The sequence below is a fragment of the Marmota marmota genome, unplaced genomic scaffold (genome assembly GCF_001458135.2).
Source record: "Marmota marmota marmota unplaced genomic scaffold, marMar, whole genome shotgun sequence".
Lineage (NCBI taxonomy): Eukaryota > Metazoa > Chordata > Mammalia > Rodentia > Sciuridae > Marmota > Marmota marmota.
The window spans coordinates 80718211-80738213 of NW_026000026.1; the positions used below are offsets into that span (position 1 = coordinate 80718211).

At 55.4% G+C, this 20003-nt stretch overlaps 1 protein-coding gene across 2 annotated transcripts in view; it reads left to right on the top strand.

The window, feature by feature from the left end:
- Slc6a7 (solute carrier family 6 member 7) overlaps nucleotides 1–18963 on the top strand; it is a 19279-nt gene extending 316 nt beyond the window's left edge. Inside the window, exons 2-14 of one of the 2 annotated variants that reach the window (XM_015486161.2) lie at nucleotides 4476–4659; nucleotides 6607–6738; nucleotides 6929–7163; nucleotides 8728–8866; nucleotides 10211–10345; nucleotides 11214–11317; nucleotides 11445–11569; nucleotides 12239–12351; nucleotides 12434–12565; nucleotides 13005–13104; nucleotides 13297–13397; nucleotides 13967–14134; nucleotides 17325–18963. In XM_015486161.2, coding sequence (XP_015341647.1) covers nucleotides 4476–4659; nucleotides 6607–6738; nucleotides 6929–7163; nucleotides 8728–8866; nucleotides 10211–10345; nucleotides 11214–11317; nucleotides 11445–11569; nucleotides 12239–12351; nucleotides 12434–12565; nucleotides 13005–13104; nucleotides 13297–13397; nucleotides 13967–14134; nucleotides 17325–17534 — 1878 coding nt within the window. In that variant the 3' untranslated portion in view covers nucleotides 17535–18963. The remainder of the gene's footprint in view (nucleotides 1–4475; nucleotides 4660–6606; nucleotides 6739–6928; nucleotides 7164–8727; nucleotides 8867–10210; nucleotides 10346–11213; nucleotides 11318–11444; nucleotides 11570–12238; nucleotides 12352–12433; nucleotides 12566–13004; nucleotides 13105–13296; nucleotides 13398–13966; nucleotides 14135–17324) is intronic. The other variant, XM_048811795.1, reaches the window with a different exon arrangement.
- Nucleotides 18964–20003: the final 1040 nt, after the last annotated feature.

Here is a 20003-nt window from a genome sequence, read left to right on the forward strand (position 1 = left end):
CGGCTGCCGAGCCCCGGGATGCGCCGGGGAGCGGCAGCCGGGCCACACGTCCGCCTCTCCCCTGCCCAGCGCCCGCCTCCGCTGATTGCAGGGTGGCGGACCCTAGAAGCCGAGCCAGCCCGGAGCGGGACTGGTTTCGGGGTGGGGGATCAACCTGGCGCGTGTCTTGGTACTCCCCTGGAGCAGCCTCTGCCAGCCTCCAGCAGCCCCACTTCTTTCCTGCCTGCTCCTGCCCTTGGGCCACTACCTGCCTCCTCCCTGTCCCCCTGCCTCTTCCTGGCAGCTTTACGTTCCCCCGTGAGACCGCAGGCTGTCCCTCTGTCAGGCTGAAGGGAAACAGAGGCAGGAAGCGGGAATCGGAGGCCCAAGAGGATGGGCAGTGGAGGTGGAGGGTGGGAGCTGGGGTGGGGACCGAGGCCACAGACTTCAGCCCCTCCCCACCTTTCTGGGTGGGGATGGGCCTCCCAGCCAAGTTTTATGGGTGTGGGGAGGGGAAGCACTGGGGGAGGCTTTCGGGCTTTGGAGTTAATAGTTCCAGCCCTAGCCAAGGAGTCGGAATCCCTGGTTACTATTACTGCAGCTGCCACTTGCCCTGTGACTTTGGACTACTCCATCCTCTAAGCTGGGCCTTCCCCGTTACAGAGACACTAAAGCCCTCCCTTCCCCTGTGTGAGGTGGGGACACAGGGCACTGTGGGCATAAGGGGAAGTGAATGGGAGGAGACATCAGGGGGCTTGTCTCCTCCCCACACCTACTGCCCAACTGCACTCATTCAGGGGCTCTGCCCTGGGCCGCCAGACTCAGAACCTCAGCAGTAGGTGGGTCTTTTTAATTGACCAACCTGAGTGACTTCTTGGGGCCTATTGTGAGTCATTTGGAACCTATACCCATTGTTTTTCACTCTCCTTTCCACAAGAGCCCCTACCCCTCTCTGCCTGTGGCCACACATTATGTAAACAGCCATGTGCCGTGAAGTCTTTCTGGGAGCTTAGCTAACCTTATTTCATTCAATCATCCAATGATTCCTGAAATGAGGTCTTATCATCCCCATTTTACAGAAAAGACAACTGAGGCCCAGAGAGATGAGGCTTATTGCTTACCTGGCAGGAGGCTAAGCAACCTAGAACCAATAGGGCAGTTCTGGGGCCACCTTTTCTCAGGGTCCCTTTTGGTCTTGAACAGAAGAGAGCAGGGAATAAGAAAATGCTAGAATCAGCACCAGCATCTTTCAGAGATGAGCACTGGACTGGGAGTCAGAGGACATGGGTCCTAGTCTTGCTCTGCCTTTAACTTAAATATTTGACCTTGGGCTCATCCCCTCCCTTCCCTGAAACTTGGTTTCCTCCCCTACACAACAATGAACTTGGACTTCAGATTCCTATTGTCTATCTCTGTCCTGAAGAAGGGAGGACAGCCATGGCTTGGGCAGTCCAGCCTCTCCCAGCCCCTGCAGTGGGACCTACATTTGCTGATCCCTAAAAGAGAGGGCGGAGGTCTGACAACGCAGGCTTGCATTTCTGCATGACCTTGGGGTGGGGGTGGGGGGTTCAAGATTGAGAGTGCCCACATAGGTGGAAGTGTGAAGTGACTCTTGTAGCTTCTGACCCTGCCCCATTTTTTTGGTTCCTATCCTCTGTCTCCCAACCAGTCCCAACCTCCTGGGATTCACCCCACAGTGAGGCAGGGGGCTGCAGGTGGGCTCCTGATTGGCTCAGCTTTGAAGGACCCCATCCCCTGGCCCTGGAGCAGGAACAAGCTTCCCTCTGATTGGGGGAGGAGGGGGACGAGCTGTCAGCATCCTGCTCTTGGAACTCCTGTCTCCATGGAAACAGAGCTGGAACTGCTCTGTGAGCATGGAAAGGGCAGCTTCTCTGGAGGGATCTGAGGAGTCTCATTATCAGGACCTCCTGTCAGCTGGCCTGAATGGGGCAGGGGGTCTCAGGTGATAGGCCTGCCTACTGGCTGCTACAGCCTCACTCCCGGAGCCCACCTGGGAGTGAGAGGTTCTAGAAGACTGGTGCTCCCCCAGCCCGAGAGGCGGCCTTAGGGAAAGGGAGGGTTTCATGTGCATGTGGGAACTGCCACCCTCACCTCAGCCTGTCCCCGACCCCAGCTAAGGAACCGCCGGTCCAGCAACCCTTGGAGAATGATATTTTAAAAGCATCTTTGTCATTGTCATGGTCACCATCCCCTTTAATCATGCTAGGCTGTGCTGATCACCATGCCCAGCCTCAGACAAGATCACTACTACTATGGTCACCACTGTCACTGAGAGTCAGCCCAAGCTGTTATCCCAGTGTTGCCACCACCTGATGCATGGCCCAATTCTGTCACTGCAGCCAGACACCCCTGGTCCTGCTGCTCTCATGACATCTCTACTTTTCTGTCACCATTTTTTTTTTTTTTTTGGTGGTGCTAGGAATGGAACCCAGGGCCTCACACCTGTTATGCCAGCTGTCTGCCACTGAACCACACGCCCCAGTCCTCCTTGCATCATCTTGACCCCAGCGATGATGACATGACCAATACCCATAAAGCCTCCCCTGTCACCACCTGCTTAGCATGGACAATCTTAGAATAAGAAACCGGTCTGACCATAGCAAGTACTGAGCCCCTGGGCTGGGCTCCGATCTGGCCTGCAGATTTTATAAGTGGCTCCAGCAAAATCTCTGGTGAATCTTGCCATGGACCATCAGAACTGAGACTGTCTAGACTCACGATTCCCCATGTACATCCTAGCATGCTGCTTTTTGAGACTATTTTTCTGAAATAGAATTTGGAAATACTTCATTCTAGTCCCTATTTGGGAGTCATTATGCACGTTGACTTGTTAAAGTTCCTGTAGCAAAGAAACATGTCCTGCTTTGTGTTAACCCCAGTTTTCCTCAAACCGCTTTGGTTCAAGAATGCTTTTTCCACAGAATACCTATAACATCCCAAGGGACATGTTTCTGAAAGTGCTGATCCATCTAATGCCCTCATTGTCCAGAGGGGAAACAGTGGCTCAGAAGGCTTCTGAAGCCTCGCACTGTATTAGCACAGATTTTGGACTAGAATTACAGTCCCCTGACTCTGCTTTTCCTCCAAAGCATGGCTCAGCAGGAGGTGAGGGCTCCTTTTACTTATCTGAAGACCTTGACATTGCTCACCAATAGGCCTGGTACCAACACAGCTGTACATTGCAAAGGCAGGCAGGATGTGGCTGCCCTTTCTCCTGACCATTCCTGGGTCTCTGGCTGAGAACTGCTCTTAGAATTTTAGATGGTCACCCTGGCACTGTTGGACTTCCCTGTAAGTGCTTACAGCCATGGCACTTTGCATGACTTGAGTCCAGGATCCCAAGTGGCTGGAGGCGGGCCACCTCTCCCAGCCCAGCTAGAAGGGAGAATGCCCAGTGGACTTCTCCACCCACTTGGAGTCATGGAAGGGGATGTCAGAGACAGCTGGCCTCTGTTCTCCTCTGCTCTTATCTGCTCTTGTGACAGCAAGATTGCAACTTTCTGAGACAGATCAGGGCTTAAGTAGCTTTTTCCTTCCCAAGAGCCCAAATCCACAGTCCTCAGTAAGCCCCCTTGAACCATAGGGCATAAGTCTAGTCCCTCCCTTAAGGAGCCCACGTCCCACCAAGTCCCACCTTCCGGTATTCAGGGCTCCCAGCTTCTTCCCTTTGTCCCCCTATAACCTCTTTTCCCGAATACCCTTCCATCTGGCCATCTGCCCTCTGGACATGCTCCACACGTCTGTGTCTGTCTTAGTCAAGTGCCTAGAAAGGAAACAAACTCCAGTATAGTGAGGAAAGACAAGGCCCTTAATCCCGGGAAACTCAGGGCTCAGGACCTAGTTATTTCTCTAGCCAACCAGGGAAAGACCTTCAGCCTCAGTTTTTCTCATGTTTGGAATGACCCTTAGTTGAGTACTCAACTCAGAGTTGTTTTAAGAAAGAAAACAGGTGATATGAGTAAAATGTTTAGTGCAGTGCCCAGTAGTTGGTGACCATTAGTAAGGCCATCACTTCCACCATCACCACCATCAGCATCACCTCCACCATCACTATCAGCATCACTACCATCATTTCCACCATCACCACCTCCACAACCATCACCACCTCCACCACCACCATTACCATTACCTCTACCATCACCACCTCCATCACCATCACCACCTCCACCTCAACCTCCACCACCACCACCATCATCACCAGTGGTGGCAGCAGCAACATCAAAATAAAACCAAGACCATCTCTTGATTTGACCTCTGTTAGCTAAGACAGGACCAGGTAGTATTCTTAGTGTCGCAAGCCACCCTGCCAGGCCACGAGACCCTCCTGCATGTGACCACGTGAGTCCACACAGAGCACTGGGTTGTGTGATGGTAGAGTGTCTTTCCATTCTGCCTGCTCAAGTCTACACTCTTGTCATGGGGTCACATCTCTAGCCTGGCCTCACTCTCGCTTTCTTCTTTGGTCTTACTGGCAGCCCATCACCCCAGACCTGTTGATGACCCCCAGCGACCAGGGAGATGTGGACATGGATGTGGACTTTGCTGCAGACCGGGGGAACTGGACAGGCAAGCTGGACTTCCTGCTGTCCTGCATTGGCTACTGCGTGGGCCTGGGCAACGTCTGGCGCTTCCCCTATAGAGCCTACACCAATGGAGGAGGTATGGGCCTCATGATGTTGAGGGCTATCAGGGGTGACCGGCCAAGGCTCAGGGTAGAATGAGGTAGAATGTGGTCTCAGCCACTGACTGCTGGAGACCTTGGCCTGGGAGGGGGACTTTACTCTGCCCTGTCCCTTTCCATCATCTATGCCCCTCTCTCATCCCTCCCATGCCCAGGATGGATACCCACTTTGCTGTCTTCCTGAGGCTCAGTACCCACTGGGCCTTGAATGATGGGCAGAGGGAGCTGCCTGGGCTTCCTGATAAAGGCCTGTGTCTGCCTGTAAATAATCAACCTGCTTTTGATATTCTTCCCATCCCTTCCCCCTCCCCTCTCCTCCTCCAGAGTCCTTCTCTGTCAATCATTCCCCCTCTCAAATCTCCAACATTTCTTCCTCTCCTGGTTCCTTCCAGTCAGAATGCAAACACAGTCTCTCCTAGATTACAAAAAAAAAAAAAAAAAAATCCTTTCTGCCCCTGCTTCTCCATCACATTACTCTTCTAAGTCTCATTAACAATAGCCAAGTTTGCGCCATTCTCCTCTGCCAGGTCCCTGGGCTAAGCGCCTGTCTTATTTAACCCTGATGACAACCCTCCCAGAGGCTGGGGATATAGCTCCGTTGGTAGAGTGCTTGCCTCGCGTGCAAAGGCTTTGGGTCCAATCCCCAGCACCACAAAAACAAAACAAAACAAACAAACAAAAAAACCCTTCTGGGTAGGCACCATGGAAATGATGAGGCTGTTGGGAGCTGGAGAGGCCAGACTCTTTGCCCAAGGTCCCACAGTAGCAGACCCCATAGTCCAACTCGAGACTGTTTTCTCCAGACCTAGCTCCCACTAGGTCTCTGTATTGCCAACAATCTCTGCCAGTCCTACTTTTAAAGCCAGGCTTGGTAACCCATGCCCCAAATTTCGGTGACTTAGGAGACTGAAGCCACAAGTTTGAGGCCAGCCTCAGCAACTTAGCAAGGCCCTAAGCAATTTAGTAAGACCCTGTCTTGGAAAAAAAATAAAATAAAAAGCATTGGGTATAGGGCTCAGTGGTTAAGCACGCCTAGTTTAATCCCCAATACCAAAAAAAGAAAGTTTTTTGATATAAAATGAGAAAAATTCACATAAAACTAGATGAACAAAGCAAAGATACGTTTCTGTGTCTAGGAATGTGTGCCTGGAGGGGCCTCCCAAACTCCTGGAATTCCGGCATCTGCAGTTGCCCCTCTGCTCTCCTGTTTCCTGCTCTTTCTCTCTGCGTGCTGACCTCATTTTTTCCTGAGACAGGCTTCCTCCCTGTGGTTGGGGGAGCTGCGGTGGAGACATCTCTGGAATGACTCTGAAGCTCCTCGGCCAGGTTTAGCCACCCCAGAGCTTTCCAGAACTGCTCTGTCTGAATGAGTCTCTACAGCATTACAGAGAAGATCTCTGATGTCCCCGGCTTGGGAAATGTGCCCACAGTGGGGCGGGAGGGAGGGCAGAGGCGCTGGCTGGTGTGACGGCAGCTCTTCCAGAGCCATATGGTGGTGGGCGGTTCTCTGAAGGAGAAAGCTGCCTATATGAGAAGAAAAGGGAAAGGATGTTGGCCCACGAAACCACAGGTGGCAGCCACGAGTGTCTGAGGTGGGGTGGAGGAGAGGGGACTGGAGGACTGGGGCCAGATTCCGCAGAGCATTGACTTCTGCCGTGAGGAGTTCACACTTATTCTACATAAAATCCCTTCATCCCCTGGTTCATTCTCAAGTGTCTGCTCCCGTCAGCCCTGTTCCGGGCACCGGGTGGTCTCAGTGGCCTGGGATGAAGAGACGACAGCCCTGCGAGTGCACAGTCCCAGTGGACAGGAGCAGTGCTGCGTGCACCAGCCGGTGGAGTCTGACCACGGGGGCGTTGTGGGTGGCTAGAGCTGGGCACGGGGGGCGCTGACCCACCGAGCCCCTCCAACCTTCCTCCTTGCAGGTGCCTTCCTGGTGCCCTACTTCCTCATGCTGGCCATCTGCGGCATCCCCCTCTTCTTCCTGGAGCTCTCCCTTGGTCAGTTCTCCAGCCTGGGACCCCTGGCCGTCTGGAAAATCAGCCCCCTCTTCAAAGGTGAGGCCTCCGTGGTCCCTGGGCTGGGCCTCTGGAGGCAGGGAGGTTGCTCTACTGCACCCACTAAGCTCCAGGCAGGGGGACGTGAAGCCCTGGGCAGTGACAGGTTCCCAGAGGGCCACTGCGCCTGGCTGCAGAGTTCTGCAGAGGGCGAGGCCCAGCGACCCAGCGGCCCCCCTCTGCCCCGCAGGTGCGGGCGCGGCCATGCTGCTCATCGTGGGCCTGGTGGCCATCTACTACAACATGATCATCGCCTACGTCCTCTTCTACCTCTTCGCCTCCCTCACCAGCACCCTGCCCTGGGAGCACTGCGGCAACTGGTGGAACACAGGCCGCTGCCTGGAGCACCGGGGCGCCAAGGAGGGCAACGGGGCGCTGCCCCTCAACCTCACCAGCACCGTCAGCCCCAGCGAGGAGTACTGGAGGTCAGGCAGCCCCGCCTGGCCACGGGCCCAGGGTCCCCTACACCGTGCAGGGCAGCCGAAGAGAGGGTGGGGACACAGCAGCACCCCCCAAGGGGCTCAGTGTCATCTCAAAGGCAGAGTCCAGGTGCTAGGGTGGGAGGACTCTGGCCTCTAATGCCAGCCCTTCACCTGCCGGCTGTGTGACCTGGAGCAATCTGCTTGGTGCCCGTCGCTTTGTCTTTAGAACGAAGGCAATGATAGTAGGTATTTCCGAGGCCGTTGCATGTAAATCAGGCAGTCCAGTCTGGTGGGTAGTAAAGGCTCAGTAAAAGCTCGCTGGTGATAATGATGGTGTTGGTGATGACAGTAACAGTGACACTCTGGAGTCTGTTTCCTCCTTTGTGACAGTGATAATAGGATGCTAACCACTCATGTACTCATTCATTTTTAATAAGTATTTATTGGGCACCTGTTACATCAAAGGGCAAAAAGCATACACAGTAAAGAGCATGTCAGATTAGTCGTAGAGGAGAGTCGGGTCTATAATGGAGCAGGACAGCTGTGAGATTCAAACAAGGAAATGGCGTAAAGCCATCAGCACAGGGCCAGGCACACTGTGAGCCCTGGGAGCCATGGCCATCAGAAGGACATCGCTGCTTATCAGCCTGTCCCAGTGCCCTATTTTATAGCCGAGGAAGCAAGGCCCAGAGGCTTGCTCAATAATTAATGGCAGAGGCAGTATTGACACTCAGTACTTCTGATTCCTAATCTCATGGAACATTCTAGAGTAGCCTGATCTCTGGGTAGGGGCCATTGGCTGGCCAGAGGTACCACCATCCCTGCCTCTGCATGGAGCTGCTTTTAGGAATTTCTCCCAAATGGGCCTCATATCTTAAAATATGTCAGTCCCTAACATGGTCCATCTCTCTGTTCCATTTCGAGGCCTCCCAAAGTTCTGTGCCTGCTGAAGAGTGTTTCTGACCCGTAGGAAAGGACAAACCAAAGAACTTGATGTGTCTCTGGAAGCTGCCAGGGGTCTCCATGGCAATGCCGTGGCCCACTGTATCAGATGGGTGGGGGCAGGAGGCGGATGGCACTGAAGGGGGTTTAGTAAAAGGGCTCCACAGAGGGTCAGGGAATCCACAAGGAAACGTGGGGCACATGGAACAGGTGGACACCTGCCCGCCCTGAACTAAGGAGGCGAGGGGAGGGAATCAAGGGAAAAGGAGCCTTGGACGAGGGCTGCCCAGCAAGAACCATGGCTCAGAGGGATATAGGCACAGCTGGACTCTTGGATGGCACATGGTCATGTGCAAGTGTGTATAAACATGTGTGCAAATGTCCACACCCTCACCTCTCCACCTTCAGCCTCCCGCTGTCACCTCCCCTCACCCAAACCCAAGTGGAAGTGGAAGAGGAAGGGAGCCTGATGTGGGGCCAGCAGAGGCCAGCCTTCTGGGACAGGCTGGTCAGGAAAGGATAGGGGGCTGGGAGGAGAGGCACGGGGCCTGGCACGGTGGACACAGCTTTGCCCCATGCTTGTAGAGTGTGGCAGGATGACAGAGGATGCTCTTTATCTCCACAGCCGCTATGTCCTGCACATCCAGGGCAGCCAGGGCATCGGCAGTCCTGGGGAGATCCGCTGGAACCTCTGCCTCTGCCTGCTGCTGGCCTGGGTCATCGTCTTCCTCTGTATCCTCAAGGGTGTGAAGTCCTCGGGCAAGGTGAAGCCCGGGAGACCAGAGACCTGGGGGCAGGGCAGAGGTTCCCAGAGGCTGGGGAAAGGACAGGCTTCCCTGGGAAGAGGGGAGGGGTAGGTGTTGAGATGGGGACATTGCTGATGACAGATGGGAAGTGAGAGGGATCAGGGGAAGGCCACTTTGCCAGACCAGAAGCCTGCTGAGGGCAGCATCCACAGGGTTTTCAAGTTGACATCCTTACCCTGGGTTTGGCACTTTGGAGGGGCCCAGCAAGTTTGTTGAGTGCTCAGAGGGTGGGTATATGAATCAGGGCTCTTGGAGATGCCTGTGACCTGACCCCAGATGTTACACTCAGTTGGGGTCCAGAGGGTGTGCTTCAGGCACAGTTGGGTCCAGGGGTTTCACGAATATTTTCAGTAATTGGCTTTTCTGGTCTCCCAACAATGCATTGCCCTGTGTGGTCTTCCTTTAGGCTTCAGGCTTTGTTCCTGAGGTTGCCCCAGCAGCTCTAGACTTAGACTTGACCTTCTCGATGAACATTTCACCTTTTCCTCAGTATCTTGTAGAATTTAGTCTTGCTGGGTAGGCTGGGCTGTGCCCCAGTCCCTGAGCAGATCTCTGTGGCTGGGAGAGTGAGGTGCCTGTGCTGAGGATGGAGTCCACCCCACTAGTGCAAGTTGGGGTACCGTTACCTGAAGAAGGCAAACTAGATGCTGAGGGGACAAAGCCACAGGAGTCCACTGTAGGGAATGGAGGGGCAAGGAAGCCATTTTCGAAGAACTTGGAAACCTTCTGCCGCTCACTCTGTCATTTGTAAATTACAACTTGTCTCTCTGCTAAGTGCTGAGGGGTGCTGACCCCAAGAAACAGAGCTAATAAAAGAAGACAGGGCAGGAAGCATATAGAAAGAGAGGAGGGGTGCTGAAGGTCAGAGCCAAGGCAGGGAGGGATGCTCTCTCACAGGGTTCAAGAAAGAAGTGGTTGGAGGACTGGGAGAGGGAAGAGGAAGGGCAGAGGGGAGTTTGGGGGTGATGACCTCACAGAGCGGGTTTGCAGGGGCAAGGTGAAGTCCGGGAGAAGTCCGGGCACAGGCCAGGGTGAGCCGGCCACTCACCAGTGATGCTGGCCTGGACCAGGGGCAATAGTGGAGATGGACCTGGGGTGCACTTGGGGAGCAGGGTGACAGCACTTAGTTGATGGTTAGATGGAGGGTGGCAGGAGGGACGGAAGAGACGCACACAGGACGATGGCTGGCTCCTGGCTTGTGCCACCTGAAGGTAGGGAAGGAGAGTGTCTCTGATGAGGATCTCAGGAAGAGGAGGGGTTGGGGGGTCCCCCACCTTCAGCTTCCCACTGGTCACTTCTCAGGTGGTGTATTTCACGGCCACATTCCCCTACCTCATCCTGCTCATGCTGCTGGTCCGCGGAGTGACCCTCCCTGGGGCCTGGAAGGGCATCCAGTTCTATCTCACCCCCCAGTTCCACCACCTGTTGTCTTCCAAGGTGAGGTTCTCGGGGCGGGATGCAGAGCAAGGGGTTGGACCTGAATGGAGGAGCGGAAAGAGGGCTCCGGGGAGTGGGGGAACCGAAGGCAGGAGACCTCCAAGTGGGGAGCTCCCAGCAGCAGGCACTGGGGCTGGTCTTTCCTATGTACTCATGTCATTTATCATTCTTTAAAAAATCCTTTGAAGTAGACATTATTCTCCCCATTGTATGGATGAAGAAACTGGGGTCCACAGAATTAGTGACAAGCTTAAAGTGACATAGATAGAGAGTGACAGTGGGAATCTCAGCCCAGATCTGATGAACTCCATACAAGGAAGGCATTAGGAATAATGACAAGAACAACAGGGTACCAGCAGCTAACATTTATTATTTATTGGCCATGACAGTGCCTGACTGTGCCCTGGCATTGAGCTCCGGAGCAGTGGTGCAGTCCTTCCTGCCCTGGGATCAGCAATTCAGGGTGACGATGTGGCTTCCTGGGGCTAAACAGCTACTAATTGGGGAAGCTGGGACTCAGTGCAGGTCCCTCTGACTCTAGGCAGGAAGTCAAGGGTTACCTGGGCTTATTGTCAGATGAATCCACTGCAAACTACGTTAGGTGCTCCTTCCTTTACAACTGAACCAAGCTTAGAGGTGAGCTATATGCTAGGTGGGAAACCGAGGCCCCGAGAGGGGAAAGGAGCCCCGCACACCCCACAGTGGAAGTCGGAGCAGGGTCTTTCCTGGCCCATGTCGTGGGGCTGGCTCTTCCCCATGCCTGTCCCCCAGCCCAGCCCCGTCCCTTGCTTCTCTTCCTGGGCCTCTGCACACCGCTGTAAACCAGCCCCTTCTCTCTGCCCTTCACCTCTGTCCTTCGCCCACACAGGTGTGGATCGAAGCTGCTCTTCAGATATTCTACTCCCTGGGTGTGGGCTTCGGGGGTCTCCTCACCTTTGCCTCCTACAACACATTTCACCAGAACATCTATAGGTCAGTGCCTGCAGTTTCCCCGCAGCCTGGGGTCAAAGCAGGAAGGAGAGTGGCGGGCCAGGGAGGGCCTCAGGGGTAGAGGGTGTGGCCGGCTCACCCTGGCCTGTGCCCGGACTTCTCCTGGCAGAGACACCTTCATCGTCACTCTGGGCAATGCCATCACCAGCATCCTGGCTGGCTTCGCCATCTTCTCCGTGCTGGGCTATATGTCTCAGGAACTGGGTGTGCCTGTGGACCAAGTAGCCAAAGCAGGTGGGCAGGCTGCCAGGTGTAGTGTGAACGCACGTGTCGGCCACAGCTGGGGCTGGGCCAGGGAGCATACATGTGGACCAGAGAGGTTGTGGATGGGTATGCTGTGTGTGTGTGTGTGTGTGTGTGCACGTTGCACAAATGTGCATGCAAATGAACATCTTTTGGTTGGTCTCTGGATGTCCAAGTGCAAAGGCATAGGTGTGCAAATGAGTGTACATTAATCTGTGTCAGGAGGTAAATGAGTTTTTGTAGGAGATCGTCTTATCTTTCCTGCCTTGTTTGTCCAGTTGAGTCACTTCCTGGGTGAGACGTCTGTGTGTAAGTGAATCAGAGTGAGGATGATCTTGTGTGCGGTGCCAGTGGATATGGAAGTGTGTGTTAGTGAGATTCTTGGTACAAACAAATGTGTGTTCTAATGAGGTTTTATGTTTGGATCCTGTGTTTGTCCACCCACTCATTATCAAGATCCTCGTTCTGTCAGGTTTTTATTGAGCACCTACAATGTGTCCTAGGAGTTAAGACAGCGTTGGAAGGGTACAGTCCATGTATGTCTCTGAGTTGAGCTAGATGAGCATGCCCAAATGCGTGTGTGTGATCGTGTGTATTTGAGTGTGAATGTGGGGGCCATGGCATGCCCCAAACTGCTGACCCCGTGTGCCCTTGGCCCAGGCCCCGGCCTGGCCTTTGTGGTCTACCCACAGGCCATGACCATGCTGCCCCTGTCCCCCTTCTGGTCCTTCCTCTTCTTCTTCATGCTTCTGACCCTCGGCTTGGACAGCCAGGTGAGCCTGGTGCCTGGGCTGGGCTGGGGTGTGGGTGGGGGAGGCAGAACCCTGACCCCAGCCTGCCGCCCCCACCGTCCAGTTCGCCTTTCTGGAGACCATCGTGACAGCTGTGACGGACGAGTTCCCGTACTACCTGCGGCCCAAGAAAGCTGTGTTCTCAGGCCTCATCTGTGTGGCCATGTACCTGATGGGGCTGATCCTCACCACCGACGTGAGTAGGACCGCAGGGAGGATGGCGGGAGCTGGACTCTGGTACCTGTGGCCTGGAGGAGTGGTCACTGAGCCGCCTACGAATCCCCCTTTTGAAGGAAGCTGTCCCTCCCAGGCCTGGTCTCCCCAGGGAGGTCGCTTGGCCTGTTGATGGAGAGTCCTAGTCTGAATGGCCTGGGTCACGCTTCACTCCTGCTTGAGTGACCTCGGTTGACTTCACCTCCCTCAGCCTGTTTCTCCTAACTGGTAAAAGGGGGGGTTCTACAGAGCAGGGAGGCTCCCTGAGGTGCTACTGGTACAGGGCTGGGCAGGTAGACGCCGTCATACGGCGTCACAGGGCTCCCCCGGCAGCCTCTTGCTCACTCCTGCCAGGACAGGCAGCTGCAGCGGAGAACGAGGCTGGGCTGAAGGGGACCCTAGAGCTGTGTCTTGTGTTCCAGGGAGGCATGTACTGGCTGGTCCTTCTGGATGACTACAGTGCCAGCTTTGGACTGATGGTGGTCGTGATCACCACGTGCCTTGCCGTCACCCGGGTATATGGTGAGAAGGCGGGAGAGGCAGAGTCCAGGCTCCCTGAGGTGGGAGAATGGAGTCTACCTGGGGCCCCTATTGCCTGGGTCCCTGGCCCCAAAGGCCAGGACTTCCGGTGGGGATTTGGGGTGGAGGAGGGGCTCTGGCAGTCTCGGGCTACGGGTAGGGCCATTCCTCCTCCTGCCCTCCCGCTGTATGCAGGCATCCAGAGGTTCTGCCGAGACATCCACATGATGCTGGGCTTCAAGCCGGGCCTCTACTTCAGGGCCTGTTGGCTGTTCCTGTCCCCAGCCACACTCCTGGTAACCACGGGTGGGTGGGGGGTGGGTTGGTGGCTGGGGCCCCCAGGCTGAGCACGTGGGTCCCCTCTGTGAACTCAGTCTGGTAGGGCCACCCTGGCCCAGAGTGGAGTCTATGGCAGGGCTGCAGGGTGGGCATGAGGATCCTGACCTTGCTCCCCCTGCAAGGTCCCCAACTTTCATAGCTCAGCTGAGCTGAGCTCAACAGTTCTTTGGCAAAATGGGTGGGACTTTCCCAGGCCCAAGGGCCTCAGGGCTGGGGCCTTGGCACTGTGCTTTCTTGGTCTTTTCTTGGTCTTGCTTTCTTGTGCTTCAGAACTGGGCAGTCCCAGGCCTTAGTGTTGGTCAGCTTGGAGCTGGGCTAGCCCCAACCTTGCAAAGGCTTCAGAGATGGACCATCTTAGGATCTGGTATAACTTAGGATACCGCATGGCTTTGGGCTAAGCTCTCTCAGGTCTTGGGATGGTCCTGGGCTGGCCTATTTCAGGCTTTAAGGTAGCTCAGACTGGGTCATCACAAGCCCTGGGGCCCACCTGAGGCCCCTGTGATGCTGGAGGTCACCCACCCTGCAGGCCCTGCTGGTGTATAGCATCGTCAAGTACCAGCCCTCAGAGTATGGCAGCTACCGCTTCCCCGCCTGGGCCGAGCTGCTGGGCATCCTCATGGGCCTGCTGTCCTGCCTCATGATCCCAGCTGGCATGCTAGTGGCTGTGCTTCGAGAGGAGGGCTCTCTCTGGGAGGTGAGTCTGCACCACCCTGTCCACCTTCAGCCTTTCTGACCTGTGCCCTGCCCTGGGCCTTCCACTAGAACAGAAAACACTGGCCCCCACACCGTATCCAGGGACCCACATGAACTGGGCAGATTCAGGGGCTCAAGTTCTACTCGTGGCTCCTCACAACAAGAGGGGCCTTGGAGGACGGAACTGGACCAGTCCAAGTCCAAGGTCCCCCCATGAGTGGAACAGAGAACTCAGGTGGCCAGCCCAAGTTTTTATGTGGAATTCAGTCAAAAGACCACTGAGAGACTCCAGAGGGTGGGCTGTCACCTTCTCCTGTGCCCAAGAGTCCTGCTGTATCTCATAGGTGGCCAGGGATAGAATGATGGTGTGAGGACTATGGACAGGGCTTTGTGGAGAGACCTAGAAAACAGAGAGAGTACAAGCTGTTGGGCACAGGGGTCAACTGGCCTTGAAAGAGGGAAATAGTGACCTGCTATGGGCCAGCAGGTGAGCTGTTTGACCACAGTAGATTCTGCCCCGCTCTGAGCATCAGGGCACCATCTATGCACTGAGCCCTTCACTTTTGAGGCTGTGGGCTCAGAGTCTCTGGTGGCCAGAGGCTGACATCATGAATTAAGCTTGGAGGGAGCCTGAGACCAGACAGAGCCTGGAGACCACCCTCCTAACACCCATCCTACCCCCTCCCTAACCTTGTCCTATAGCAATAGAGCAATAGAGCCAGCTGGTCCTGTCCCATGAGAGCTAATGGTTAAATATTCAGGGATGTATGTACCTGTTGTTAAACCATTAATAGCTTGGATTCCATAGAGGTGGAGAATCAGCTACAAAGCAGCCTTCCATTCCCTCCCGCTCCCCCTCCACCTTCCCTCTCCCTGGGGCCAGTTTACCAGCACAAGACTGCTCCCTGCCACCCTACTGCACTGACCTTCTGCTGCCCTCAGCTCACCTCCATATCTCTACCTGGAGGAAGGTGCATGCCCTCCACCCCTCAGCAGCAGACAGGTTGTGGCCGCACACCTCAGACCATAGGGGCTCTGCTTCCAATTGCTGTGTGACATGAGCAAATCCTTCCCTTCTCTGAACCTTAGAACCCTCCTCTCCACCACCTTGCTACTAAAGGGGTGGTCTGCAGGGAGTCTGCACAGGGAGGCTGCTCGGGTGCCAGCTTTAGCTCCCAGGAAGCCCAGGGTCCTTAACCCTGCTGATGGGCCCCTGGCAACACTGGGCTCCCTGCAGCCACCACCTCCCGCCCTCCCTGCTGCAGAAGCTGCCCACAAACCCAGTGGAGCATGCGTCCTGCTGGGGCTCCCTGGGAGGGACGGTCAGCACTGCAGAGGAGCTGCTGCCTAGCTCAAGAGTGCTGTCTTCAGAGACCAGGGCTTCCAGCATGGACTCCTTAGGATCAGAATCCTAATTCTGCCATTTGCCCACAGCAAGAATGATCCTAAGCAAGTTACTGCACTTCTCTGAACCTCAGTTTCTCCAGCTTTAAATAAGGACCGCAACAGCTACTCTGTGAGCCCATGGTAGTCAGCATTGTGGGGGCAGAAAAGCAGAATACTCAAAACATGTAGGATGGCGTCAGATTGCCTGGGTTCAAATCCAGGCAACTTAACTGATCTCTCTGAGCATTAACTTTCAGACACATCTATGTGGGTGAAGGGTAAGTATCCCCTCTCAAGAAGATACTGTAAAGATTAAATAAGCTAACTCTTAGCTGGAATATGCCAAATGCTCAATGATAGACCAGGAGTTCCCACAGAGGGTGATTTTGCCCTCAGAGGGCACTTGGCAACATCTGAAGACATTGTCAGTTGAGATGGAGGGGACAAAGGGGACAAGGCCATGCTACTATCATCAAGCGGGCAGACACCAGTGATGCTGCTAAACATCCTTCCAGGCACTGGGCAGCCCCACCATAGCCCTGGAATTCTCCAGACCAAAATGTCAGTAGCGTTAAGCTGGAGGAACTTGGTCTGGGCACTGGAGTTCAGCTGGGAACATATGTAAATCCCTGCTCTCAAGGTGCCTGTGTTCTAAGGTGGGAGACGAGGCAGGCAGTAAACACACCCTGTAGTAGTAAGTGCTATACTTAAAACAAACACAAAACAAAAATCAGAAACCAGAGTTTCAGGAATAGCCAGGGTGTTCAGAGAGAACTGGGGAAATGGACACAGTGATCCATGTAGGTGTTTAGGGGGAGAGCATTCTAGGGTGATGGGGGTAAAGCCCTGGAAACTGTGAGAAGGTGGGTGCCACTGGAGCAGAGGGAGTGGAGGGAAAGTGGCAGGCACCAAGGTCAGGAAGGTTCATGGGACAGGAGACAGAGCCCATGGTAAACACTTTGGCTGTCATTAAAAGTGAGAGGAGAAGCCATTGCAGGTTTCTGAGCAGCAGGGTTCCTGCCTCTCAGTAAGTGTCACCGTGCTGGGAAAGTCAAGTGTGCAAGGCCCTGGGCCAAGAGCATTACATACAGTATCTCCCCCAGGACCTGCAGCCTGTGGCTTCCCTTACGGTCAGTGGCCTCCCTTTCCCTGAGGGAGTGGGGCTTTCCTCCCCGGCAGGGCAGGCAGAGGGCTCTGGGAACGGGGTCCAGGAAGGAGGAACTCTGGAATGTCCAGGCTTAGTCATCATCTCAGCAGCACCCTCCTCCCGTGGAAGCAGGGGCTCGGAGAGGGAACGGTTAGAGTCAGGGCGGAGAGAGGCCCGAGGGCCAGCTGTCACCCCCACCTTGTTTCTCCTGTCTCATGGCTTTTTCCTAAAACCTCCAGTTCCTTTGGATTCAGCATTTAAAGGAAGGGACCCGGAGGGGACCTCTCCTGGATCCACCTTGGGATGCTCAGGAGAGGACCCTGCCCCGTGATCATAGCAGCCAAATTCTGCATAGCCTTGCCCTGTCCCCAGCACTCTGCCAAATGCGTCATCTCAAAGCCCTCACAATGACCCTGTGAGAGCTCCTAACTCCCAAGTTACAGACGGAACCTGCAGGCTACCCAGCTTGTAAGCGGCAGAGCAGGGTTCTCATTCAGACATGGAACCACTCCTTTGGGGAAGTAGTAGAGCGCCCCCTCCACCTGGGGTTGTTGCAAGGACTCAACCAGGTGACTGGTCAGGCCTTTGCTGGCTGCCTGGCCGCAGAAAGCACTCAGCATCCGCTGGTGTCTCTACGGCTGTCTCTGCTCTGTCACAGAGGCTCCAGCAGGCCAGCCGGCCAGCCATGGACTGGGGCCCGTCGCTGGAGGAGAACCGGACAGGCATGTACGTGGCCACGCTGGCTGGGAGCCAGTCACCCAAACCATTGATGGTGCACATGCGCAAGTACGGGGGCATCACCAGCTTCGAGAACACGGCCATCGAGGTGGACCGAGAGATTGCCGAGGAGGAGGAGTCCATGATGTGAGGCAGAAGGCAGGCAGACGGGAGGCCCTGTCTGGGGCCACACAGGCCCTCTATGGGGGCTGCAAGAGGCAGCCATGACTGCCGGGAATCTGAGAGGCTACGGGAGAGTGCTACAGAGATGCTGGTGTCCCCAGGACAAGTTGAAGTCTCTCCTGTGACCTCTGCCTTGCCTGAACCCTCTGGCCAGCCCCCTACACACACACACACACACACACACACACACACACACACCCTTCAAAATGAGAAGACAGTTCAGCCTTCACTTTGCAGATGAACATGTGAGGCCAAGGAGGGTGGGGCCTGGCCCAAGGTCACATGGCCGAGAGGACTTGGCCCCCAGCCTCTGAACTGGTTGCTCCCTTTCTCTTGGGGCAGTGGGCACCACATTCCCATTTCATTCAGGGCCCAGATCCTCCTTTGCTCCAGAAGCTGTCCTTCCACACTTTCACACAACTGAACTTGAACCTGGGGTTCAGGGCAGCCATAGGCATTTGAAGCTCCCAAGTCGCTGGGAGTTAAAGGTCAATAAATTAAGTGAGGAGAAAGATCCCTGTGGGTTCCTGTGTGCAGGCAGGCTCCCTGAAGGGGTGGGAGCCGAGGGTCCTGGAGGAGGAGGAGGTTTGCAGAGAGGGAAAAGAAGGAGGGCCTCAGCCAGAGCTGCCTGGTGGGGCCAGGAGGAAGCTGACCTGCTGGGTTGAAAACCAAGAGTGGCCAGAGATGCTGGGGTTAGGTTCCAAGAGGGCTCAAGTCAGAGCGAAGAACAGCAAGGAGAGAGGAGAGGGACGGGTGGGGGTGGGAGGGGATTTGCATGATACAGAATATCATTTTGGACCTGTTCAGGGTTGGTTAGGGGACAGGGTAGAAGTGGGAGGCTGTGGAGGGCGGGGTGGAGGTGCTGGTGGCCTGAATTAGGACTTGGAGTGGGGGTGGGGAAAGGAAGGCTGTCAGAGAGGCCATACCTTCACCCAGTGGACCTTGTGCCCTGCGCCAGGGAGGACAAACAGCCTCTGCTGTGGAGGTAGTCTCAGTCAGGGGTCTTAGGACCCAGGGCCTCTCTCCCCTCTGCCCCATCCTGGCAGCCCCTACCATCACCTCCAGCTCCAGGCGCTGCTGGAAAATTGGTCTTGGCTGTGAATGTCAAGGGCAACCGAGGGTCTCAGAGATGGTCCCAACAGGATCATCTGGTCCTGATGCCACCCACCCTGCTCCGGGGAAGGCATGAGGGCAGAGGGCAGTCCTGGAGCTGTGGGTCCCTGAGAAATGAGATGCGCAGGCATGCTGAGCACATGTCCAGCACATGGCCCTCCCGGGTGCGGCAGGTGTCCCCGGGGGGCTATGGCGGGCCCTCCTGCCCTGCCTCTCCTGGCATCTCCCCACCCCTCTGTGTTCTCTTGGTTGATTGTTAATAAATACCAAATGAGGTCATCCTCCTACAGTGTCTCCTTACTGCTGAGAGTGGAAGGCAGGCCGCACAGGGTGCTCCGGCTCCCACTGGACAGATGGGGAAACTGAGGCTCAGCCGCCTCCTTCCCAGCTCTCCTGGCTTCTGACTCTTGCTCTGCCCTTCTCTGTGGCAGTGGTGGGAGTGGCAGGGAGCTGAGGAAGGAAGATGAACTCTGGGCCCTTAGAAACTACATATGTCACATATGGACAAGCTGAAGTCCTCATCGGGTGAGCCACAGACCAGGGTTCGCAGGCATCACCCTCCTCAGCTGCCTTCTTTCCCTCTGCAGCGTCCCCTCTACCCTTCCTTCAGGTGAGGGCTGGATCTGGAAGACCAGGTTTGGGAGGAGCCTAGGGGGTCCCAGGGAAGAATCTCCTGGTCTGCCCACCCACTGGAGGCAGGGCCTTGCCATAGGAAAGGGCCGCAGGCCTTGCAAATACGAGGCCCAGGTGTTTGCAAGGCTTTGATTGGGGTGGAAAGGAAGGGGCTGTGCTTTGGGGGATATTAATAAATTTCCCTTTACAAAGGGCCAGGCCCTTCCCATCTCTCTTTGTTTAGGGCTCCAGGTGGGGGAAAGAGACCAATTTGCTAATTTTTTTTAGGGGGAGGGGTACTGGGGATTGAACTCAGGGGCACTCAACCACTGAGCCACATCCCCAGCCCTGTTTTGTATTTTATTTAGAGACAGGGTCTCACTGAGTTGCATAGTGTCTCACCATTGCTGAGGCTGGCTTTAAAATCTTGATCCTCCTGCTTTAGTCTCCCAAGCTGCTGGGATCATAAGCGTGCACTACCAGGCCTGGCTCCAGTTTGCTAACTAACTGAGGATGGGGAATGGCCTTCACCAGGCATTCTTCCCTCAGCCAGGGCCAGGCTCCTGGCCGGGACACTGGTGCTCATAGTTCCCAGTCTAAGGAATAAGCACTGGTCGTGGAGGCACTCCTCACCCGGGCGTGAGGTTGGAGGGTCTTGGAGACTCTGGGTCCCACCTGCTTCCCCTCCCACCTCCCCTTAGCTCCTCTCCCC